The sequence below is a fragment of the Pezoporus flaviventris genome, unplaced genomic scaffold, assembly GCF_033815535.1.
Source record: "Pezoporus flaviventris isolate CSIRO_AGI_PZ_B2104156 unplaced genomic scaffold, CSIRO_AGI_Pfla_v1 ptg000001l, whole genome shotgun sequence".
NCBI lineage: Eukaryota > Metazoa > Chordata > Aves > Psittaciformes > Psittacidae > Pezoporus > Pezoporus flaviventris.
Window position 1 is genome coordinate 79009 of NW_026892549.1, and position 24744 is coordinate 103752.

The following is a 24744-nucleotide window of genomic DNA, read 5'->3' on the forward strand; positions in this document are numbered from 1 at the left end:
CCAGCCACTCTGCTCTCTATGCACCCTCTGCAGCCTCACCGCTTCCTGTCCCTGTCCCCGATGTTCCATCAGAAGCCACCCCCCAGTGCTTCGGGACAGGTAATTAGAAACACCCCTAGTCTCCACACAGAGCAGGCCGCGGGGGGGAAGAATGCCGCAGGAATGTATCCTTGGTCCTGGCACAGGCCCAGCCGGGGTGGCAGGATGGGGGGGCTGCGGGGGTCAGCGCTGCCATGGTGCTGTGCCAGGTCATGTTTGTGCAGCGTGTCCTGGAGGGGGTTCTGTGGGGATTTCCCCCCCCCCCCCCCCCCTTTCCTTTTCCCCCTTCTTTACGTCACTGCCCAAATATTCAGCCTCTGAGCTCCGGGGCGGGGGGGCCGGGGGAGGTGTCGTCTTGGCTGCTCGGAGGAGCTGGGGCTCTCCTCTGCACCCTCCGGGTGCTGCTGCGCACAGGGAGGGTGGGCAGGGAGCAGGGTTGCTGAGACTGCCCAGCCTCTGCATGGGTTAGCAGGGGCCAGGGCTGGCCTGGGATGTGTCAGCTGGGGCAGTGGGGACTACCAGCCTCCCTCTCTCTTCGCGGGAAACCAGGACCAGATCCAGCCCTCCAGGGCTCTGCGGTGGTGGGAAGCGGGATCTGCTCTGAACAGGGGCTCCCACAGAAGGCTTCTGCCTTGTTTCCCACCAATTTGCTCCCTTCCCAGACCATTGTGGCCACCCCTCCTGGGACCTGTGCTGGGAAGGGTGCTGGGGGTCTTCCGGGACCACCGAGGGGTGGCACTGACCCCAAACCAGGTGAAAGCTCTGGCTCAAGAGGGCTTCTACAGACCCTGCACTGGGGCTTCACCTCCTGTGCTTTCACCTCTGGAGATGACCCCCCCAGCAGCTGGTCCCCAGGTTCCCCTTCTGCTGCTGACATCTGGAGTAGTGATGCTCAAAGGGGCTTGTTTAGGGTTGTGGAGGAGCTGGTTCAGGTGGAGGGTGGTTTCTCAGTGGGTGCTTAAGGGAGCCCACAGGGTGCAGAGGCCACTGGAGTCACTTGGTTGACTGCTGGACCTGCTCTCACTGGTACATTGAGTTGATCGCTCCAGGAGGTGGCTGGAGTTCAGGGGTGTTGACAGGACTCTGGCTGTGTCCTGCGAAGGGGACATGTCAGCTCTCCAGGGGACAGCTCCTCTCACCTTCCTGGGGACAGGGACTTGCTGTCAGTGCCCTTTGCTCATCCACTCATTTCCATCCCACTCAGCTATTTTCCCATTTGGCCCTGGCTCTTCCGCTGCTGGTGTTTCCCAGGGTCTGGGAGCTGGCCTGCAGCTGCCTCCCAAGGAACTGGGGCTATGGGGGTCCATATGGGGGTCTGTGCTAGAGCTGAGCTGGGATCTGTGCCCAGTTCCCCATGCGTAGGATGTTCATTTCCCCTTCATCCCAGTTGCAGTATTCCCCTCTTTTTGGGATGCCTGGTTCTGGGGGGCTGTGCTGCTGGCAGAGCTTGTTTGAGGGTGCTAGTGGATGCTGGCTGGGGGGGTTCAGCTCCATGCCCTTGGGTGCCAGGGAGGACAGTGTGGCAGGTGCTTCGTTGGGAGGGGATGAGGAGGTGCCACCCAGGGATGTCAGGGCTCTGGTGCCTCATCCTCGGCAGCAGGAAAGGTCCACTGGTGCCTCTTGGTGCTCCTGTCCCATGGCACTATCCGGCTGCTTGGGGAGGCATGGAGGGGTTGGGCAGGATTGGCTGGAGTGAGATTGCACTTTACAGGAGTCTTGAAGGAGGGCAGAGGGAGAGCACCCCCCTATCCCCTCCCCGGTGAATCCTGGGGGTTGGTGAGGCAGGAGGGGTCCCCGAGGTGCTGCTCCGTGTGGACAGAGCCAGCCCCAGCCCTTTGGCTGAGCCCACACTGCGAGGACGGAAACGCAAACAGGAACGGGGAGGCGTTGGGCGAGAAAATGTCAACAGCGCTGGGCCGGGTGTCTGGCTCGCCGCCTCCCTGGCCGGCTTGCTGCTCCATGGGCCGCTGCCGGTGGCCCCCCCTGCCCCGCACTGCAGGGGGCTTCCCGCTTCGCTCCCGGGTCTCCCAGCACTGAGCACTTCCCCGCGAAGCAGCGGCGGGGCTGGGCTGCTCCAGGGGTGGCCGGGGAGAGCAGAGCTCTGGCCACGGCCACACAGAGCCCCAGAGAAGGAAGGGAGATGGGAGGAAGGCAAGGAGGATGATGGGCACACCCTGGGTTTGGGACAGGCAGGTGGGGACTGATGTGGCTCCCCGTGCCGAGGGACAGCCATGGCTTTTACAGCATTTTGGCCTTGCTTTTTATTTGGGGGGTGGGATGGTAAAACATCCTGCAAGGTCGGGGGTGCCGGGCACCCAAGGACCATTAATTCGGCACCTCGTCCTGCATGTGGAAGGGGGGACCAAGTTGTGCCAGGGGGTGCCAGGCAGATAAAAGCCCCAAGAAGGGCCCCATAGCCCTGTCCCTGCTACCCTCCAGTGAAGGGCACTGGGACACTGGTGGCGTCACACGGGGCGATAAGGCCCCGACCCCGCTGCGCCCCATCGCTCGCTGTGGCCCCTGAGCACGGAGTGGGAGGCGCTCTGCAAGGGGACGCAGTGGGGGTGTTGGGGGGTATTGTTTTTCCTTTGGGGGGGGGGGCTGTCTGCCTGCTTTCTGGTACCCCTCACCCAGGGCCAGCTGCCCGATAAGGGCTCCTGGTTGCCTTTAAGGGCGTTTTTAGGGGAGGCGAGGGGAGCGGAGCGGGGCTGGACTTGGAGCGCGCTGTGCAGCTGGGAAGAGAGGGAAAAGGAGAAGAAAGAGAGAAGGAGCGAGAGGAGAAAGGGGAGTGGTGGAAAAAGCCGCCCGGGACCCCCTTCCTCCCCAGAGCCGGGGCCGGCGCCCCGAACTCCCCAGTCCCCGGCTGTTCCAAGGGTGCGGAGGGCAGCGGGGGGCCGGCGGGACCCCCTGGGCTCCACCATCGCCGGGGTCCTGCTTGAGGGGAGCGAAACCTTTCGGCTCTCCCCCTCCTTCTCTCCCCTCCCTCCTCCCTCCGTCCTTCCTTCCTTCCTTCTCCAGGCTTGGCCCGGGGAGGGAGGGGGGCTCTGCCTGCAGTCTGCCTTCACGCCTGCCCGCCCGCCCGGGCGACGCCGGGCTCCCGCCTGTCCCCCCCCGCGGCCCTCCCGGCCGCCCCCCGCGCCCCCCGGGCCAGGTGAGGCAGCGCTGCCGTCCCTTTCGGATGTAGGCAGGCGAGACCCCGGATGGATTTCGGGAGCGTCATGAACCAGGTACGGGTGGGCAGCGAAAGCAGGGGGGTCCCCACCGCCCCCGGGGGCGTGTGTGTGCTGCGCGGGGTGGCATCTCTTCAGGGGGCGGGGGATACGCATGACATCCAAGCGGTGATGGGGTGGTGCGTGTTGGGGGGTGCTGCGCCCCCCGCGTGGTGGGGGGTCCCAGTTGTCGCTCCCCAGAGGGGGTCTCGGCGTGCGGGGGGGCTTGGAGCGGGCAATGCGGTGCTCGCAGGAAGGAGGATCTGGGGAGGGGGCTCGGTTTGCTGCCGGTTGGGAGCTGTGAGCAGCTCGGGGCGGGGGGGGGGGGGGGGGGGCGTGCTCCCCGTGCCCCCCTCTCAGCCGGTGAGCCGCGGGGTGTCCCGCAGGTGGGGACACCGGCGCTGGGGTTCGCGTCCCCTCCCGAGTGCGCAAGGACCTGTCCCCGGGGAGCCAGGGCTGCGCGGGAAAGCGGGGAACTCCCCCGGCTCCCCGCTCCCGCCCCGCGGCCGGCCGGCCGATGCCGGGCGGGTGCCTGTCACCCCGCGGTGGGCGACACGGGAGGGGCAGCCCGGGGCCGGGACACCCATGGCAGCCCATGGGTTAACCCCTCCGCCCGGACCCGCCGAGGGACCGTCAATGGTTAAACCCGGGTTAATGAGTGGCGAGGAGCCCGGCAGCCCCGGCGGGTGCACCCCCTACCGTCCCGAGCAGGGACCCCCGGCCCCTCGACGCCGCCGGGCCCGCAGAGGGTTAAATCCGGCCGGGCATGTCGCGGCGCAGATGTTTTTGGGCTGTGCTCCTGGGAGAGGAAACGGCTGAGCGAGGCATCAGCCCTCCTAGTTTTAAGCGGAAAACAAGGGAAAACAGAGAAGTGCTCCGTTCCCGGGGAGCCTGGTCCCACTCGGGGTCAGAAGCAGCTCCTGGAGCGGGTCCGCTGACCCCGTGGGGTGTTGTGGAGCAGCTGGCAGGGACAGGGGGTTGACAGTGACTGCATAACCCCCTTGGTCCTCATGGAGGGTGCTGGGGGGGCATCTGCTGCATGACCAGTGCTGGGGGGGGAGCACGAGCAGGCACCCACTACAGCGTGGTGGCACTGGGAGGGCTGCGTGTGTCCTGCCGAGAGTCTGAACCCATCCCTAGGGGTGGCACCCCTCGGGAAAGTGGGTCATGGGAAAACGAGCCCAAGCTGCGCCATCTCTAATGAAGCCTCTGTCAGAGATCCTGCTGGCCCCTGTTCCAGGAAGGGCAGGGCTCCTGTTGCTCTGCGGGGCTGCTGTCCCCCTCCAGGGTACGTGCTGTGCTTGGGGCTGTGCTCCCCTCTCCCTCCCTTTTTGAGGTCTTGAGCCAAGGGGCCCATTTGCACTCTGACTTACTTAGGGGATGAGAGAGCTCTGCCTGCCCTGGGCCACACTCCTGCTTGCTTTGCTGGTGTTCTGTGCCTGGCCTTGTGTATCCCATCTGTCAGGCATCCTGTCATAGTGCTGGCAGCCCTGGATCAGCACTGGAGCTGCCATGCTGGGTGTTGGGGTGCCGAGAGAAGGGCAGCCCCTTGGTTTGGCCCCTGGCTGAGTGGGAGCAGCTCCATGTCTTCTTCTACCTCCTGACACCATAGATGGGGGACCCCAGTTATGGGGGTGCTGCTCCCTGGTTCAGTTTCACTGCAGCCTATTTGGCTCTGTCCCATGGGGTGGAGACACAGCACTGACCTTGGTCTCCATCTGCTTGGGGCTTTGCCCCATGAGGGAAGCCCAGGGGCTTGGTGCTGGGAGGCACAGAGCACCTGGGGCAATCAGGGCTTATTTTGGCACCATGACCACCATTAGAGGTGGGTCGCAGCCCCACAGGTACTGGCAGGTGCCCATCGTGCCATGGGGCAGCCCAGAGCCTTCAGTATGGTCTTTATGCCTAGGAATTGGGCTTGCTGGTGCTCCACCAGCATCGCAGAGGGAATCTGTAGGGCAGGGCCCCCCACTGTGCTCAGCATAGGGCACAAGCAGTCAGGCCATCTGCTTAGAGGCCAGTGTGCTGGCCAGTTTCATGTAAGTACCTATACCCCAGCCAATTCTCGTCAGGATCCATTTGTTTACCAGTCCCATGTGAGAATCCATGCACTGACCAGCCTTGCGCAGGGATCATTGCTCTGACCAATCCTGTCTCAGAACCCACATATTGACCAGTTCTGTGAGAATATGTGTTGACTAATCCTATCCAAGAATCCATGTGCTAGCCAATCCTGCATGAGAATCCATGCACTGACCAATCTCAGGTGAGAATCCAGTTGCTGCCCAATCCCATTTAAGAATCCATGCATGGACCAATCCCATGTAAGAACCTGTGTATGGCCCAATCCTGGTGAAGCCCCCTGCAGCGCAGTGTCTCAGCTAATCCCAGTGTAACTCCTTGGCCAATCCGTAGTGTGGGAACTGCTCCCTGGCCAATCCTGGTGGCTGGCTTGGTATCTGGAAGGGAGGTGTTGATAGGGGACACAAAGCACCCCCATGCTCTCTCTTAGGGCAGGCTTGGTGCAGGGGGATAGTGATCCCACACTCTGCCTTGGGGCAGGCTGGCTGGATGAAGGTGAGGGCTGTCCCTGCAGTGGGGTGTCCCCGCAGCAGGGTAGCAGCACCCATGGGTGGGTGCTGGCAGCAGAGCATGGCTGGGGCTGTGGGGCTGTTGTCAGGCGGGCATGTGCTGGCCCAAAGGGCCGGATCCAGACCTGCTGCTTGCAGATGTTGCCTTTTTAGGCACTGGAGCTCAGGACATCCCTGCCTGTGGCCAGCCCTATGCTGAGGCAGTGCCTGCTGGCAGAGCAGGGTCAGGCCCTGTCCTGGGCATGTGGAGGCACTTCTGTCCCCCTGCTGACCCCCAAAACCTTCTTCATCCCCACAAAACAGGCCTTGGGGTGCTACTTTCTCCTCCTTCCCCTAGCTGGCACTTGGCAGCCCTGGGGCCGATTGCTCAAACCAGCCTGGAGCCGGGACCTGCCCTTATTTGGGTTCAGACCAGGGCTATTTTGGTGGTGTTGCCTCCATCACAACCCCTCAGAGCTTCCCTGTGCATTGTCTTCCCTGTCCTGTTCTCCCCATGCCAGGCCTGCAGACCTGGCTGGCTGCAGGCTGCAGGGAGGGTCATTGCTCTCCTGGACATGCTGTGGGTGCATTGGGGTGCCAGTGGTGGCCCTAGGGCCAATGCAGGGTGGAAGAGCTCGTGTCCCCACAGGTATCTCAATTCCAATCTGCAGGGCTGGGTGCACTGGGTGACCTCTCTCGTGGCCCTGCTGCCGCCTTCCTGGCGGGGATGGGCCATGAGGTGGCTCCCTGAGGACATACCAGAGAGAGGACACAGAGGGGATAGAGTCCATCCCAGCTTGGGGGATATCTCCAGCACGGTGTTGGTTCTTTGCTCTGCGGTAACCTCCCTGGGTACCACCAGCATCTCCTGGGCGATGCAGGGGCAGGGCAGCTCTGTGGCCTGTGCCCTGGCAAGGGCACTGCCAGGCATCCTAGCATAGTGGGGATAGCATGGTGACAGTCCTGGTCCAGCTGTGGGGCAGGACAGGGATGCTCGGAGGGAAGCCTGGGAGCAGTGAGACCTCCATGCCCCGGCATCAGCGCAGCCTGACTCACCCGGAGCCTCTGGCCAAGCCGCTCCCCTGCCTTTCGGCACAGCTGTCCCCCCCTCCCGAAGGGGGGAACCCCCCAAAGCAGCAGAGCCCTGAGTGCTGGTGGGGGCAGAGAGGGGTTGTGTGGTGCTGGGGTGTTGCCTCCTCCCCGGGACCCTTGTATCAGGGAGCTAAGGCTCCATATGACCACCCTGTGCCTCATGTGCCGGGCTGTGCTTGGCAGGGTGGAGCTGAGGCGAGGGGGGAGCGGGTGCGGATGGAAACATGCCGTCCTCCCGCTGGGGACTTGTTGCATAAACAGGAGATTTGCCAGAGCTCCAAGAAATGTGAGGGCAGGAGCAGGCAGCACGTGGTGTGGGCCGGGGGACCTCACCCCCAGGCAAGGCAGTGGGTGGCTGCAGGGGCACTCTGAGCCTAGACCCTATAGATCCTTACGGCTGGCAGGGGGAAGGATGCTGTAGCTGATCCCAGCAGGAATGGGGAAACAGGGGTGCTGGAGAGGAGAAAACCTTCCCTGACACCTCAACTTGGTGGCTTCAGCCCATCCCCTTGAAATGCCTTCTGCATGAGGTGTCAGAGCAAGCGTCCTGCTCTGCCCCACACTATGGCTAAGAGGGGGTTTGGCAGTGCTTGGGGGCTGCTGTGGGACTGGTGAGCAGGGAAGGGCTCTGGGCTGGCTGAGGGGTTGCTGTGGCCCTGGGGGTGGCCCTGGGCGCCCCACCCCAACCTTGCTTGAGGCAGGGTCTGAGGGTGAGCAGAGAGCCCTGGGATGCATGGGGAGGACATGCACAGCCCAGCTGGGTTGTAGGTGGCGCAGAGCTTAGGTGGCCTTCCTAGGGAAGCAGTCCACCATGGGGTGACGTGTGCTGAGCTGGCATTGCTGCTACTCTAGTGTGGTCCCATGGGATGCCAGTTTGGCCACTGAGTCACTATCCTCTTTGGCAAAAGTGTTTCCATCCCACAGGGTGGTTTGGACAGGGGATGCCCTTCCTGGGGGGTGGAGGGAGTAAGATGCCTTTTCTCCCTCTTTTGGGGTCCAGATCACTTCTGCACAGTGGGGCCAGGAGGGCTGTGCCTGCCTGATGCTGGCTAGCTGTGGAGTAGACCAGGATGTCAAGGGAAACCCCTTTTGAAAGCAAGTCTCCTGCCCCAACCACACCATCCAGGCTGGCTTGCTGGTGTCTTAATGCCTGGCCATGGGAAGCGGCTGTGGCATGCTGGGGTCTGCTCGAGGGCTGGGGTGGGTGTTGCTGTCTCTGCTCCCGGCATCACAAGGGTCAGCACTGGCCAGGATATCAAACAGCTCGGGAATGTTTATTGGAGCTCCTGGGGAAGGGAAAAACAAAAACCGCCACCCAAAGGAAGGGATATGCGTCAGAGATGGGCCTGCATCGCACACCGCCACCAGGGCGGGCCAGGCTGTGGGCTCTGGGCCAGCTTGTGACCGGCTCAGGCAGCTGGGCTAGGGGGACCAGTGTGCTCCCCCAGCCCATCCTGTGCCCAGTGCTCCACTGACCCAGCCTGCTCCCGAAGCACAGGGGCCCTCCGTGAAGGTTTGTCTCCCACCAGCCCTGCTGGCGTTGTGTGAGCTGGGCCTATAACCCATGGGGAGGCTCTGGCTGGAGCAGGACCTGACAATGCCCCTGGGCTCCTCCACGGCTGCAGGGGTTGTTTTGCTAAGGGAGGAGGAGGAGGGAGAGGAAGGATTTTGGAGGGAGATGCAAGCGTTGGTTGCAGCATGGAGAAGGCTCTGGGGTGTCTCATAGCCAGGTACGTGGTGGATGTCTGTATTCCTCCAGCTTCACTCAGTGCTTGTGAGCTGGTGCTGAAGGCCCGGCAGGGATCTGGGGTGCAGAGGTGGGTCCCTGAGCTGCAGCAGATAGTTTGATGAAGGAGGGCTCCCGTGGGCTGCTCTGCCCTGGGGCCATGTGTCCAGGAGCTGTCAGGTATCAGCTAGCCTGGTGTTTGCTTCTGGGTTTGGACATCTTGAGGGCACTGAGTTTTTCTAGGTATGGTATACAGTGACAGCTGGTTATGAATGCAGTGAGCCTGTTGCTTCCCTCCAGGGGAAGGCTGTAGGGTGTTCCCAACCCTCTATGAGACATCAGAGAATCCCCACCACTAGAGGCTTTGGGGCCTCTTTCACTGGGAAACTGATTCTGCCGCTTGGCAAAACGCAGGTCTCAAGGCAGCGGCTGGTGGGATGTGGCTGCTGCAAGGGATGGGGCTGCGACCTGGGGGGCCGTGGGGGGCCGTGGGGTGGGCGGCAGCTGTGCTGCGCCTCGTTCCTCACATTCCTGGGCAGGGCTGCTGGGTGGCGGGGTCGCGGCAGCGGGGGCCAGGAGGCAGGAATGCAAACACCGGTGGGGGGAGAAGAAAGGCCGCTGTGTCTGCCATGGCAAGGCGAAGCCTGTGCCAGGGGTGTGCAGGTCTCTCAGCCTTTCCTGCCCCTCACTGCCCTGCGGGGCACCGGGGTGCCTGGGGATGGAGGTGGCAGTGGTCCTGCAGCTCACTCCGATCCTGTGTGCGGTGGTGCTCTTACAAGTCCTGTGAAGCAGGAGGGATGCTCCTGCACCTCTGGCTCAGGAGCTTGGGTTCCCCAGGAAGGGGTCTGTTGCATGGGGCTGGGTTTTCCCTCTTCTCCTTGAAAGTGGGGCATGTTTGAGCCAAACATGAGAGAGGGACGGAAGCTGAAAACAGCATTACATTCCTGCAGTCCTTGTTAAGCTGCCTTTCTGGGATGAGAGCAATGACATAGAGCTGGATTGGTGTCTCCTATGGTTGGGAGGAGCAGTGTAGGGTGAGTACAAGCCCATGTTAGACATCTGAGGATCCCCTTAGGGCAGGGAAATACAACCATGTGCACCCCAGTTTTCTCCCTTCTCCACCCAAAGGAGCATTTGTAGCCTGCAAACCTCCTGATGCCAACAGCGTAGGAGGGATGGGCATGGACCCTACTGGGACCAGCGTGTCTCCCTCCGTCACCAGATCAACCAGAGTTGGGCCTGAGTGGCGGCCGGGGGCCCTTGGTTGTGCATCCCCGGGGAAAGACCACGCGGTACACAGGACATGATATGGGATACGGGATACAGCACAGTCCTCTCCGGCCCCGTCCGCAGCGGCTCACTGCCGGAGAACATTCCAGGGAGGCTGGCGTGGGGCCAGCGCCGCGGGGCAGGGAAAGGGGCCTTTTATGGAAGCGTTTCTGCATTAGAATAAAATCATAATAATAATGTGCAGGGGAAGGGAGCGGCAGGAGGAGGAACAACAATCCCTGACGAAAACAGGGAGGCGGGATGGGAACAGGCTGGCGGCCGCGGATGGGGCAGGCACTAGGCATCACCCAGTGGGGGTTGGGATGGGGTGGGATCGGAGTGTTCTAACTGGGGTCCCTGGGGCAAATCCTGCTTTTTATGGCTGAAGGAGGTGTGGGGGGTCCCCGTGCTGCCATGGTGGTGTTTGGCAGATTGGCTGCATCCTGGGATGGGGCAGGGGATGGCTGGCTGAGGGTCACTGCTACGGGGAACGCATGGAGATGCTCAGAGGGGAGGAAGTGTCCCCAGTCACACCCTGCTACTACCGCCGGCATCCCCGGACCAGCGCCGTGCTGGAGCGGCTGTTCCCGCTGCCCCCGGTACCGATAGGCAAGGCGCTGGCGCTGGCGCTGGCGCTGCCGCTCCCACCCTGGCGTGCCGCAGCTTCCCGGCCGGCCGGGGTGCACGCAAAACCCAAGGTTAATTGTCAGTAATTGCCGCTGGTAATTAAGGTAACAATAGCCGGGCTGTTCAGCTGGCGGCTGCAGAAGCACTCACGAGGCTGGGCTGGGGTTTGTTCCAGGAACTGCTCTTGGCATCAGGCAGCCATGCTGTGCCGTGCCGTGCCCACCCGGGGCTGGGGCTGCCACTCCCACGGACCCGAGCCCACTCCTATTGCCAGGGAGCCCAGCCTTGACCTGGGGATGCTGCCTGTGCTCCTGCCGTGGGCCACTGGCGCCGCTGTCACCCCCCTTGGGCAGGCATGCACTGAGTTTTCTCAGGGAATGGGGGGATGCTGCAGCCTGGTCCCTTCCCACACCCCGTGCTGGTTGCAGGGACTAACCCTGGCCCTCTTCTGTTTGCTTGCAGGCTGTGACCCCCTGCTCCTCTGCTATCAACTATGAGCTGGTAAGTGACCCCTCCGCCATGAGCTGTGGGTGGCAGGTAGGGTTCTGAGGATGCAGGGTGAGACAAGGCTCTCTATTCTGCACTGGGGGTGGGGCTTCCTCTGCCTAGGGGCTTCAGGGTGTGAGTCTCCTGCCCCAAAACCACAGGGGTCCTGTGCTGGGGGTAATGGCACCCCCCTGTTTGGTGCCGTTCCTACCAGCTTTGCTGGCTTCAGGGCATCCCACATCTGAGCAGCATCAGTTGGGGCAGCCCAGCCATCACAGGACTTCTGGAGCTGAGTCGTACCTCAGGGAAGAGGGGCTCCCTGATCACTGAGGGCCTCCTCTCCCTGGCCTGAGCTGGGGCTGTTCCTTGCACACACAGAGATGGCTCTACCAGATGTCCCTTTGAATCAGGGCGCCCAAGGTTGCACGTTTGCAGCCCTTGTTATTGTCACCCTCTTATTTTATCCCTCCTGGGGACCTTTACAGAGCAGCCAGAGCCAGGGTGACGAACAGCACTTCCCACCCTGTCCTCTATGGGCACTGGGAAAACAGCTGTGTGCCCAATCTCCATTCATCCGATCCTGGGAGGACAGGCAATGGGGTGTTGGGCAGGCAGGGCTGTGCTCCTTTGCCATGCTTTGCCATGCATCCTTCTCTGGGCAGGGCACTGGGATGGCAGTGGGAGCAGGACCACCCTGGGGCAGAGGTTTGGGAAGGCTGAGCAGCCCTCCCATCCCCATCTTGCCCGTGCTGTGGCGGCTGGCAGAGCGGGCACGTGGCAGCAGGGAGGCTGGTGTTGCCCGGGGCCCGCGTGGCCGCCCTTCCTTCTCGCTTCGGACGTGTGCCAAGGCTTGCTGGGGCAGGTGCCGGGGAGAGGAGGCCCTGGCAGGGTTTTGGCTCTGGGATTGGCAGCTTACCAGTGCTGGGGTGGCCGTGGCCCCTGCGGAGCCCTGGGCTGGGCACCCCATAGCTGGCAGGGGTCTCACCTGAAAAGTGGGTTTTGGGGACTCCTTCCCGAGAGCTCATGGGAGCAGTGCATCAGTCCAAGTGAGCAAGGGGATAGGGTGGGAGCAGAGCGTGATGCTTCCCCCCCCCAGCCCCGCAGTGGTTATCTGTCCTGAGTTTAATCTCTGCCTGCACCCCCCGCCCCTGCCAGCCTCCTCGGGCACTTATCACCAGCAAAAACATGTTGGCTCTGAGCTGGGACCGTTAATTGTGGCTTTGGGAGGAAATTAAAAGGGGTTTGCCTTGTCCCATGGCTGGAAATGGTATCCCTGGCCCCGCTGCCAGGACCAGAGCAGCCTGGTCTCAGGGCTTTCCTCCATCCCCCTGGTCCCAGGACCCCTATAAGCCACCCAATAAGGTCCCTTTGCTGCACCACCCTCAGGAGCCCCAGCCAGCTGTCCCCAGGCAGAAGTATCTGTCCCCTGCTCTCTATATTTGGGGTCTGGACACTCTTCCCTAACCCTGAGAAGTTAATTCCTGTCTCCAGCCCCATTTCAAAGCTCTCTGTGGTAGTGTGTCACCAGATTTGCCCCTTTTTGACCATCTCAGGTCCCTGCTCCGCTCCTGCTGGAGTTCTTCAGTCCTGTGGGGTGAGGTTTATCTTGGGGAGCTGGGCCTGCTGGTGGCTAGGGGCCAGGCTGGGTGTGGGGCCGTGCCAGGCTCACCTGTTGTTTACCTCCTGGCTGCGGGGTCTGACCATGGGGGATCCAGATGGGAACCCGGAGGTGTGGGGGTCATCAGGTGCCTGTCATGGAGTGAGCACAGGGTTTGGTTGAGTGTTATCCATCTGCAGCAGCAGTCCAGCATGGGGGACAGCTGCCAGGAGGCAGGATTTCAGCGTCCTTGTACCTGAGCATTGCTCCATCTCCACGCCTGGGTTTCGAGGGATTCACGATCTTTAGGAAGAGCGGGCATGTTGGAAGGCAGGGAAGGAAATGGGACTGCGATGCATTTCCTAGGAAGGGCCAGAAATAGCTCAGGAGGAACTTTTGACCCTGCCCCATGCTCTGTGTGTGCATGTCTCTCAATCTCTCTCCTTCTCTCTCGCTTGCCTTTTTCTCCCCCTCCCCTTCTCCTGCCTGCCTGCAGCCATCTGTGGGAGAGAGCATCAGGAAGCAGGTAGACACCCTGGTAAGTGCTGCCAGCCATGGACACTGGACTGTCTTGAGACCTCCTGGGGAGTTCCTTTGTGCCTGTCCCATTGACACAAGCACCCACCGCAGCCAAAACCCCTCAACCTGGGATGCCCCCATAGTCCCCTAGCATCCCTGGGATGCCCCAGCCCTCTCTCGCTGCCAGCCACAGTGGCGATGGCCATGCCAAAGGCCTAGCAAGGTGCCCAGGGTCGGTGGCAGAGCCCAGCAAAGGGGGGCCTGGGGCTTTTGCTGCAAAGCCGGCTTTCCTGTCTTGGAGCTGGGGATATGTTACTTAATCTGTGGACATGAAATTGCTAAGACAGTGTAGACAAACACAGTGCCAAAGTCAACGTGGGCAGCTTCCCCCTGCCTGCAGCCAGCTTGCTGGCCTCCCTGCGTGCTGGGGCTGGGACCTGAGAGATGGAGGCAGAGCAGTTCCCATGAAGAATCGAGTGAAAGCATTCCTCACCTGGGAGCCAGCTTTGCGCCATCTGTTTGTTTGTCCATGATATGCTTCCAGCACCTCTCTGAACTGGAGAAAGAATATCCACAGCTAGAATAACCTAGTGGGACAGTCAGGATTCCCCTCTGCTGGCTTCGCACTCTTTTGGGGAAGCTTCCTGCTATTTCTGCAGCCTTTCTCGTGCCTCTCATCACAGAAGGCACCTGTGGGTTTTGGGTGCTGCACAGAGCCTGGGGACATGCTGAGCCAGCCTGGGGCTGGGCGGCAGATGTTTGATGGGGCTGGCAGTGGGGTCTTCAACCCAGTGTGGCTGAGACCAGCCTGTTGTGTGCTGGGCTGTACTGGGACATACTGGCTTGGCTGGTGTCTCACTCCAGAGGAGACCTTTCCATGATGTCCCAGCCCGGTGGCAGGCAGGAGTGTTCAACAACGCGGGTGCTGGCTCCTATCAGCTGATAGCGGACTCACTCTCCTTGGGCAGCGGCTGGCGGCAGAGGCGGCTGCCATTAGACTGAGGGGAGCGGGGCAGAGTCTGGGGGCCTCCTGCCAGGACAGGGTGCGCTGGAGGGCCCTGGCCACAGGCACCCGCTCCCGCGGGCTGTGAGGGTGCCAGGAGCAGAGCCACCATGCCATGGAAATGGATTAGCAAGGGTCTCACTGCCATTAAGGTATGGAGAGGGAGGGGGGCTCCTGCCTTGCTTACCCTTCCGTGCCTCAGTTTTCCCATGCAGGAGAGGGGGTGAGTCCCAGCTGCCCTGTGTCAGCTCTTCCATAAGGCAAGGCTGCAGCTGGGAGGGTGCTGCAGCTGGGTGGGGTGACAGGGGCTGATGGGGCTCCCCTGGCAAGCGCAGGTGGGGGACCCCAGATGTCTCTTGCTGTGAGGGTTTGGGGCAGAGCAGAGCCCCCGGTGGGGGTCCCATCCTGGTCACCAGTGGGTGACACAGGGATGAGCCCATGCTTGGCTTCAAGCTTGCTCCGTGCACCCTGATCTGCCTAGAAAAAATTTACCTCTCTTTGCTGTGTTTTAACTCCTTTTTGACCTGCTTTTTTTTTTTTTTTTTTTTTTTATGCGATATGTTCTTTCTTTTCGCTGTTTTTAACTCCAGGAGTGTGGAGGTGGGGGTGGGTGTGGGTTCTGGGATGAGCAGGTTTGGGGCACCCTGAGGAGAACCTGGGGGTTGTTGCCACTGCTGCCTTAGCCCCCCCGGGCACTTGGGCAGGGCTGCTGCCTCCTGCAGCGGCTTCGGCTGAGAGGGGAGGTGGTTGTCCCCAGCAGAGCCTGAGTACAGCTCCGCTCCACTGGGCAGCCTGACCTTGATGGGGGACGTGAGGCTGATGGAGGGTGACGGAGCTGCCCATGGGAACACCTCTGGGACTGTTCTGGTGGGTGAAGGCTGATGGGGAAGCCTCTCCCACCTCATCCCATTGCTTCCAGCATGCTGGTTGCCGAATGCTGCAGCCCTGAGGAGGTTACCAGCAGGTCCTGCAGCTCCAGAGCAAAAGTGACATATCGGGAAGTGGCTGCAGGGTGCACCTCTTGTTTCTGGATCCTTCAGGGACTCGGAATGTGCTGCCTGCAGAGATGAGTCTTTAAATGACTCCTGCTTATTAGCTGGAGATACTAAAACTAATGAGGTGTGAGTGTGTTTTTCCTTAGCGGTTTCTTTTGGAAGCCCTGCTTTGTTTTTCGGCTGAGGTCACGAAGTCACTGAGCAAACCGGCTACAGATGAAGTTCTTGAGGCCAGAGAACATGCATAAATAGAAGTTTCCTGCTCTGAGAGCTCAAACGTTTCCTCCTGGCGCTTGGCTCTGCAGAGCCGAGGCCAAAGCAAACCATGGTCAAAACTGGCTGGCTCCTCGCCACCGCTTGGGCAGCGGGACCTGCCACTGCTCTGGGCAGGGCCAGAGCTGCTCCGTCCTTCCAGGTGTGTGCTTGGAGCCTGGCGAGACTGGAGTGACTTGTGACATGCCTGAGATTGTCCCCCTTGCCCCCAGCATCCTTTTCAAAGGTCTTCTGGGACGCTGTAGCAAGGCACTCGCCCTGCAGTGCCTGTGGTGGCTGGTCCCAGCTGCGCTGGGGTTGTGAGAGCTGGGTTTTGCTCATGGCCACGGTGGGAGCATGATGTCACTGTCAAGGTGTTCGGTGCCACTGGGATGCTTAGTGAGTAGTGTTTGGAGGCAGCGATGTTTTAGGGGTATTACAGTGTGCAGTGCAATGTCACTGGAGTGGGATGCTCCAGCAGCATCATCACACCCGGCTCTAGCTGGACCCCTGTGCTGGCTGCTGGTTGGGTCAGGGTAGTGGATCAACTTACCTCTCTGGATTTTAGGATGCCACGAAATCCCCCAGGAGTGGGCAGTCACGCCGCAAAGCATCCAGGTAGGTGCCTCAGTTTCCCCTTCTTGTGACCTGAACCTCCTCTCCTTCCCCCACCAACACTTTGCTTCTCCAAATGTGCTACAGATGGAGATGCTCTCTTTGGAGAAGACACAGGGGTTATGACCTGCCATCACCAACTTTGGGTCCCTGGGACACCCTAAGGGGGCCGAGAGTGGGGGAAAGGCTGTGGGCAGACCTGCCGCTGCATTCCCACGTGTCCCAGCCTGTCTTGCCTAACCCCCGGGGTGGTGCAGGGTGGGGAAGGATCAGTGTGTCCCCTCCCTATGCCATGTCCTGACAGCAGCCCCCTCCCCTACCCAGGAGCATGAGCCTGACAGCGGCCATGGAGAGCAGCTGTGAGCTGGACCTGGTGTACATCACGGAGCGGATCATCGCCGTCTCCTTCCCCAGCACGGCCGAGGAGCAGAACTTCTGCAGCAACCTCCGTGAGGTGGCCCACATGCTGAAGTCCAAGCACGGGGACAACTATGTGGTGAGGGGCATGGCTGGAACCCTGCCAGGCTGGGGAAAGGGCTGGGGTGCTCAGGTCCTGGGGATAAGGGGCTGCAGGATATGGGTGCTGCATCCTTGTCTCCACCTGAGCTTGACAGTGGTGAGGGGGATCTTTGCACTAAGGCACATGGTTTTTTTTTTCCCTTCCTTGAAGCTTTCCAGTCCCTTTTGGCCCCCATGTGGGTTTTTGGCCATTGAGTTGTCCTGTGGTGAGGCATTACTTGGGTTAATATGTCTGGGGAAGCCTTTCATGGGTGGATTTGGGGAGGCGCTGGGGTAAGGAAGAGGAGCGAGGTGGCAGTGAGAGAGGAAGTGTGTCCCCTCACTCTTTCTTCTTCCCCAAAGCTCTTCAACCTCTCTGAGCGAAGAAATGATGTCAGCAAACTTCACCCCAAGGTGGGTCAGAGCTGTGGGAAGCAGAGTTGCTCAGAGCAGGGCCGTGTGTGGGACCAGCACCCTGCTGCATGCTGTCTGGGGAACAACCACCCTTTCTATCCCACCCAGCTACTGGAGGAGCAGAGAGGGGAAGCTCAGAGGAAAGCAGTGGGCCTTCCCAATGAGTTTCTGGGATCTCAACTTAGCCGACCCCATGCTCAGCCCAAACCTGGCTGTTGGGGCCTCTTGAAGTTCTCTCTAAGGCATCCCTATCCCTGTCACCATGGAGGAGCTGAGTGACCCAGGATGGGGGGGGTGAGCTGAGATCTGGGACACCGCTGGGCCCCCCAGGGCAGGGCTTTGGGCAGGGGGGTGTAGGGTTGGGGGAGAGGCTGGGAGGGGTACATCAGGACAGCGCTGTGGTGCCCATCCTGGGTATCTGCTCTGGGCTTCTGGGCTTTGTACACAGTCAGGCTTGGAGCTATGGAGGGGACCAGAGTCCGGTGTGGATGTGACCCCTGTCTGTTCCCTTGCCCAGGTGCTGGATTTTGGGTGGCCTGACCTGCACACCCCAGCGCTGGAGAAAATCTGCAGCATTTGCAAAGCCATGGACACATGGCTCAATGCGGTGCCACACAACGTGGTGGTGCTGCACAACAAGGTGGGCTGGACCCTGTCCTTGGGATGCACAGTAATGAGAGGCTGCAGGGACAGGGTTGAACAGCCTCAGAGGCTGAGGGATGCAGGGGATGTGGTGGTCTGTGGCTTGGGGTGTGGGCGGGTGTCAGCATATTTGTGTGCATTGGTGTGTGTCTGTAAGGTTTAGGGTATTTGTGCAGGCTGATGCATGTGTATAGGGGTGCTTGCAGGCACCGCTGCCCCTGTGACACCCCTTCTGCTGTGTGCCCACAGGGGAACCGTGGCCGGCTGGGAGTGGTGGTGGCTGCCTACATGCACTACAGCAACATCTCAGCCAGGTGAGAGGGATACACAGTCCCAGGGTGGCCCTGGGGCCCTCTACCAGCCTCCATCCCTGTGGTGCTGGGTGCTGGTGCTGATGTTCTCCTTCAACCTCATCTGCTCTTTCTCTCCCACAGCGCCAACCAGGCTCTGGACAGATTTGCCATGAAGCGCTTCTATGAGGACAAGATAGTGCCTGTGGGACAGCCATCCCAGAAGAGGTGGGTCCTGGTGTGCATTTGCAGGCAGGCTGGGTTTTGCTCCCATAGCTGGGCTGGGGTTTTGCTCCCATAGCTGGGCTGGTTGGACGCAGGGGGACCAAGGTGGGTGCTCTGCTGTGGGTCCTGAGCTGCCTGTCTATCCTCCAGGTACATCCATTATTTCAGCGGGCTCCTCTCTGGCAGCATCAAGATGAACAACAAGCCCCTCTTCCTCCATCATGTCATCATGCACGGCATCCCCAACTTCGAGTCCAAAGGCGGTAGGTGTCCCCATGCCCCCCCCCCCCCCCCCCCCCCCCCCCCCAGCCCAGATCCCATGCACATACCATCACCCCACACTGCCTGGCTCTCCATGGGGGTTATTTTCTACAATCTCCTTGGCAATTTTAATTTTCCATTCCCTCTTAGGGCCTGTTTGCTCCTATTAGCAGGGTGCTACCTTTTTCCCACTGAAGTGCCCACAGGGGGTGCCCAGCCTATGCTCGTCACTAACCTGTGCTGTGGGGTCAAAAAGCTTTTAAAATGTTTTTTGGGAGGATGGCACCAGATTGGGCCTAAGAATGGAAGTGGGATGATGGTCTCTTGAGTGTGGGACCTCTTCTGAGTACCAGCACTTCCCCTCGGTCCTACAATACTCAAACCAGGGTATAGGGTGGGAAATGGGGAAGGCCCCTATCTGAAGCATCCCTTTCTGCCCATCCCAGATGTTGCCCATGGCTGGTGCGGGTCAGCCGGGCTGGGGAGTGGCTGTTTGCCTTGGCTCCCTCCCTGTTTGGATTTCTCCCCTGTGACTAATCCCTGGCCGGGCCCCTCCACCCTGCCAGCTAACAGCAGCCTGCCTTCTCTCCCCACCTTGATGTCTTCCAGGTTGTCGGCCCTTCCTGAAAATCTACCAGGCCATGCAGCCTGTCTACACCTCGGGGATCTAGTAACTATCTCCTCACCATGGGGCTTTTCCCCCCTCCCCAGCATGGGGGCTTGGCAAGCAGGGGAAGATGGAGAGGGTCAAGGCCAAGTGCCCAGCAGTCTGGTGCCCTGTTTAAGTCTATATGGGGTCTAGGGAACTGAAAAAAACAAAAGGGTCTTCCTTTTCCTTGGAGGTGGTAGCTGGCTACACCGGGCCATACTGAACCCTTCTGTCGGGAGGGCTGTAGTGACTCTGCGTATCAGCAGAGGGAGCCTGGGGCTGCGCAGAGCCTGGAGCTGGGTGTCCCCGAGGGAGCGGGGACAGGGATGGGGACACCTCCATGGGAGGTAGAAGCGTTTTTCTGCTATGTGTCAAATAGCCACTCCTCCTGCCTGGATTAGCCCTAGAGCACCTCTTTCTTTTCCCCAGAAAAGAGTTTCCCCCTGCTTTAACCTCCCCAAGGTTTACCCTGACACCATTTTTCAGGGAGAAGGCAAAGCAGGAGCCAGTTTCTCCAGCCACCCAGATGCTCTGCTGGGGTCACATCCCAGCCTGGGATACCCGGCTCCTGGCCCCCCTAACCTTGGGGGTGTTCCCATCTCCTCTCCCTGAACCAGGATCTCCCTTCCTTGCAGCCCGGCATCCCCGTTAGCTGAGATTTACTGCCATCCCAGCCTTGCCATTCAGCTTTTAATAGAATGTTTATGGGATGCTGGTAATAAACTCCAGGTTTATCTTGCCTGTGAAATCCAACTCCTTTCTTCCCTCATCCCCTGCTGCTGATGCCACCGCCCAGAGGCAGTCCCTTGGTGCCCCTGGAATGGGAAGGCTTCTGGCAGGGAAACTGAGGGAGGGAGGAGAGCCTTCCACAAGAGCCCTCCCTCCATGTCCTGTGCCCTGCTTGACCCGTGGAAGCCGTGTGGATGGCTGGTGTCCCAGCCTCAGCACTCGGACCCTGGTCAAACCCTCACACCCAGCATCCTTAACACCCTCATTGGGCTGTGCCTCAGGTTCCTCTTCCCATCTTCCTCCCTCTGGGAATGGGTGACCCTTTGGGGTGGAGGATAGGACCCTCCTCTATCACTGAGACAGCCAGCTCTGTGTTTTGCACCTTTCCTGGATGGGTTTGGGTGGAAGGGGCTGGTTGAGGTGGTGCTGGGAGCCCTGGGGGGGCTCTGCACCACAGCTCACATCCTTGGGCTGTCCCTCACTGCAGCAACGTGCAAGGAGACAGCCAGACGGGCATCTGCATCACCATTGAGCCTGGCTTGCTCCTCAAGGGTGATATCTTGGTAAGGAGCCTTGGGTCAGCCCCCCATGTGGGGAGCAGCTGGAGGACGGGTGGCCCTTGTTTCTTGGGCTCCCCCGGTCCCTCCTTGCCCAGCCCTGGGGCTCCTCATGATGGCTCATCCCCACTGCCTTCCGCAGCTGAAGTGTTACCACAAGAAGTTCCGCAGCCCGACCCGGGACGTGATTTTCCGCGTGCAGTTCCACACATGCGCTGTGCATGACCTCGATGTCGTTTTTGGCAAGGAGGACCTGGACGAGGCCTTCAGAGGTAACCACCCCAATACCTCCCCACTCCCTCCTCCCACCCCTCTGACATTGCTCCCATTGTGGGGACATGTGGGCATCCACCCTAAATCCACACTACCTGCTACTGGCCCTGAGGCATATTTGGGGTGGCTATCTGGGTGCCATTGGAGGGATAGATAGAGGTGGCCCCTTTGCTCTGCTCTTTCCTTCCCAGATGACCGTTTTCCTGAATATGGAAAGGTGGAGTTCGTGTTCTCCTATGGCCCTGAGAAGATCCAAGGTATGGCCAGCTCGCCATCAGAGGGGTTTGGAGCTGGATGCTGGCTCCTTTCCCACTCACCAGCTCTATCCCCTGCTGCCTTCCTTGCAACCAACCCCTGCCCCATTTGCAGTCTGTTTGTCACCAGAGTGGGATGAGAGGTGCAGGCAGTGATGCTGATCTAAAAGCACCCATTGGTGCCCTATTGCAGGAGATTGGTCTCTGCAGCATTTGGTGGCCCAGGAGAGAAGGAGGATGTGGGAACAGAGGGCCTCTACCGAAAAAGGCACACTTGCTGCCAGTCTGTATGCCCGTCCCTAGGCAATCTCAAAAGCCCCAGCCAGCCTTGTACACCTTGTGTGTGGGTCTTCATGTAAATCCCATCCTCGTCCATCTCTCTGTATGACTCTCCTGCCTTGCCCTATGGCTTCTGCGCTTTTTTCCTTGTTGCACCTTCTGTCCTTGTCCCACCTGTGATGGTTCCATCATCACCTCGGCTGACCATCCTGCCTCTTCCCAGGCATGGAGCACCTGGAGAACGGGCCCAGCGTTTCCGTGGACTACAACACGTCCGACCCACTCATCCGGTGGGACTCCTACGAGAACTTCAACGTCCAGCGCGAGGAGAGCATGGAGGGCACCTGGGCTGAGCCACCCCTGCCTGGCAAGCACCTGGAGAAAGGTCAGGGCTCACGGGCGGTTGGTGGCCAAAGTGTCCCCATGGGAATCCCCCTACCCCAGGGCAGGGGATGCTGGTGGGCAGCAGAGCTGGGGCAGGCGGCCACTGCTGGGAGTAGCATGGCCGTGAGATAGGACAGGAGGATCTCTTGGACTTTCCCCCCTGCCGTGATGCCAGGGAGCTCAAGCTTGTTTGTTTCAGCACTTTTGCTCTCAAAGCCCTGTTTGCACAGAGCGGGCTTCAGCCCCAGTTGATGCCCCGGAGCTTTAGAAACCCAAGCCCTAAGTCTGTCAGGAGTGGGATCTAATGGGGGGCCCATTAGGTCTCCAAGCACCTTCCTCATGGTGCAAGCATGGCGGGATGTAGCTATACCTCAGTTTTCTCTGGGTTAGATGAGGAGGCCTCAGTGGCCCTGGAGGGTCTGCACCATTGCTTGGAGCTGGTTAAAGCTCCTTGAGCACCCACTGGGATGCAGCGAGGCCACCCTTGCCTGCATTCAGGAGCAGGCAGTACTTGCATGTGGTGGGTGGTGGGCCCCTGCCCTGGAGGCGAGGCCACCTGTGGCCAAGCAGATGCCTGAGGTTTCCTGGCCTGGTCCGGATAGGCGCCCCTGGAGCAGGGACAGCTGCAGGCCCCCGTTATCCCTGAAGGTCACCAGCTGCTCCGAGTGGGAGCTGTAGGCGGCTGGGCTTGCTGGGGACAGTGGGGCTGGCAAGGGTGCCTCTGCCCATGGTGGGGACATGGGGCTGGCTGTGTGGAGCTGGCACGGGCGGTGCCTTGGCACAGGGCAGTAAACAGGCAACTCGTGATGCACGGGCTCAGCTATGTGGCGGGGAGCTGCAGAGCTGTGGGTCTGGGCCCGAGCGGGAGGGATGTGAGTCCCCACCATGAGCTCCCACTGCGGCTCTGCCCCTGCCCTCAGCCTTGGTGCATGTGGTTCCCTTCTCATCCCCAGGGCAGAGCTGCTGCACTTCCAGCCCTTCACAGGGCTGCAGAGGAACCCCAGGGCTCCTCTCCATTCCCTCTCTGGGACCTCAGTAAGTGTTTGAGCTGCAGAGGTCCCTCCATGTGCCGATACCCACGGGGAGGGTGGCAATGGGGAATGAGGGCATCTTGGAGTTGCAAATGCTGCCCCTGTTTGGGAATGAGCCAGGACTGCTGGAGGGTGAAGCTGCAGGCAGGAGGCTGCCCTCTGACCTGTGCCAGCACAGGCAGCAGTGAGACAGCGCATCTATAGGGGGTCACCCCAGCCGCCCTATGGGGCACCTCGAGCAGTGGTGAAGAGAGCCACCATGGGCTCGCAGGGGTGTGCCATCTTCCTCCCTCTGTTTCAGCACCTTTCCTCTTCTCCGGGCTGGCATGGGGACGCGGTGCCCGGCTGCGCGAGGGGGGTCCCTGTTTATGGTTGTTCTCACCTTATTTGGTCAGGGAATTGCACGCCACATTTTTGGCACCACCAGGCGCGAGCGAGCAGCGGCCGGGAGCAGAGGGGGGGTGAGGCTGGCACCGGGACCCGCGCCGGGGTGAAATCAGCCGCTGCTTCTCGTCCCCGCCACTGCCTGTCCCCGGTGCTCGGTGAAGGCTCCCCGCAGACCGGTGCCGCACCCCGGGCCGACGGGATCGGGATCGTCATCGCCTGCCAAACGGTGGGTCCTCCCAGTGCTGCGTCTCCGCCGGACACAGCCGCTCTCAGAGGAGGTGGATGCCCTTGCTCTGGCAGCTTGTTCTTAATGTAGGGCACCCATATGGGCTGGGGGGTGCCTGGCAGAGTGGGATGACACGAAGGAACCCTGAAGCTGGAGAGATGTTTCGGGTGGTGCCTATCCTGGTGTTCCCCTTGCCTCCACTGTGCTTATCTATTGGGGCTTGGAGAAGGGGAAGCTGAATTGTAGCAGGGTTGCTGGCTGACCAAGCTTGCCCAGGGCAGGGGGCATGAGAGCAGGATCTGAACCCCCACATCTCACCCTCTGGCTGAGGGGACCCAGCTAGGTTCAGCAGGCAGGGGCTGCTCTGCAAACCCCCCCCCCCCATGGCACAAGCTGCCCTCCTCGGCGAGCTCACCCTCCTGTGTGACCCAGGCAGGGTCCCTGCTGCTGGCTGTGCTTAGGCTGCCTTGTGGTCCTTAGTGACAGTGGCGTGAGCTGGGATATCCCCACCGCACTGTCCCACTGCCCATCATCCATCTCCGTGCAGCACAGGGGAGGCAGGCGGCTCTGCCAACCTTCCCTCTTCTTCCTCCTCCTCCTTATTCTTCTCCACCTCCTCCTTGAAGGGGCTTTGGGGTTGGTGCTGGGTTCCTGCTGCCGAACCATGGGCATTGGTTGGCTGAGAGTGCGTTTGTACGCTGAAGGGTGCGCATGGGACATTTCTTCTTTTGGCTGTCTTTGGGGTACAGGCATCCTTTATTGCGGGTGGATGGTGCTAGATGCTTTGCCAGCACCAAGGTAGCTCTCCCTGGGGACAGGCTGGCTCCAGGAAGGCAGGAGGAGACCTGTGGCTGGATGCAGCACTGCTGGGTTTGTGACTGGTTGGAGGATCACCGCAGAGAAATTTCTGGGGTCCTGCAGTGGCAAGTGTGCAAGTCTGGATGGGGATCATCTATGGCGTGGTTTGAATTTGCTGGGAAAACCTATGCTAATGGAGAGCAGGATATTGGAGCTGGCACAGAGCTGGTGGAGAGGTTGTCCCCAGGGTCTGTATGTGTGACTGTGGTGGGGGGACACCAGGCCATCATACTGGGGTGGTTGAGACAATGCGAAAGGGCTGTGTGTCCCCAGCCCAGCAGCTCCCTGTAACGACTGGCCCTTGGACCCGCCCTGGCTGCTCCTGCTGCACCCAGCATCCCCCCTTCACCTCTGTACCATCCCGATCCCCACTACAGTCTATCCCTGCCTGCCCCCCTTTTTACTGGGGCTGGAAGGGGGGTGGCCATGGCCTGGCCAAATCCAACATCTGCAGGAGACTTGCTAAATCCCCACCTGAGTCATGTTTCTGGCGGGGCTCCCCTGCAGCTCAGGGCTGGGCTGGCGGGGTGGGGAGTGGGATGAGCGTCCCACCCCTCAGGGGATGGGAGGTCAGCAGAGCCTGAACCCCAAGTGCAAAGGCCAGGGGTCCCAGAGACCCCAGTACTGAGCTGGATGCCGATCCTGCACCGTTCCTTGTGGCAGCAAGTCCCGAGGTGGGGTCGCTGTCCTCCACCGGTCCCCCAGTAGGGTGGGCACCCCTTAGGGTACATTTCCACAGTGGAGTCAAATCCTGCCCCACTTCTCTGGAGCTGAGGCTGCGCAGGAGG

At 60.7% G+C, this 24744-nt stretch overlaps 1 protein-coding gene across 15 annotated transcripts in view; it reads left to right on the plus strand.

Moving 5' to 3' along the window:
- The window catches only part of TNS1 (tensin 1), a 68626-nt gene that overhangs the window by 11408 nt on the left and 32474 nt on the right, over nt 1-24744 (plus strand). For 8 of the 15 annotated variants that reach the window (XM_061456958.1, XM_061457248.1, XM_061457203.1 and 5 more), the window contains exons 4-17: nt 10995-11033; nt 13112-13153; nt 15953-16002; nt 16324-16495; nt 16861-16911; nt 17429-17551; nt 17803-17867; nt 17988-18071; nt 18219-18331; nt 18939-18999; nt 20195-20270; nt 20407-20536; nt 20729-20794; nt 21294-21455. In XM_061456958.1, coding sequence (XP_061312942.1) covers nt 10995-11033; nt 13112-13153; nt 15953-16002; nt 16324-16495; nt 16861-16911; nt 17429-17551; nt 17803-17867; nt 17988-18071; nt 18219-18331; nt 18939-18999; nt 20195-20270; nt 20407-20536; nt 20729-20794; nt 21294-21455 — 1234 coding nt within the window. The other 7 variants (XM_061457399.1, XM_061457830.1, XM_061457653.1 and 4 more) reach the window with 7 other exon arrangements.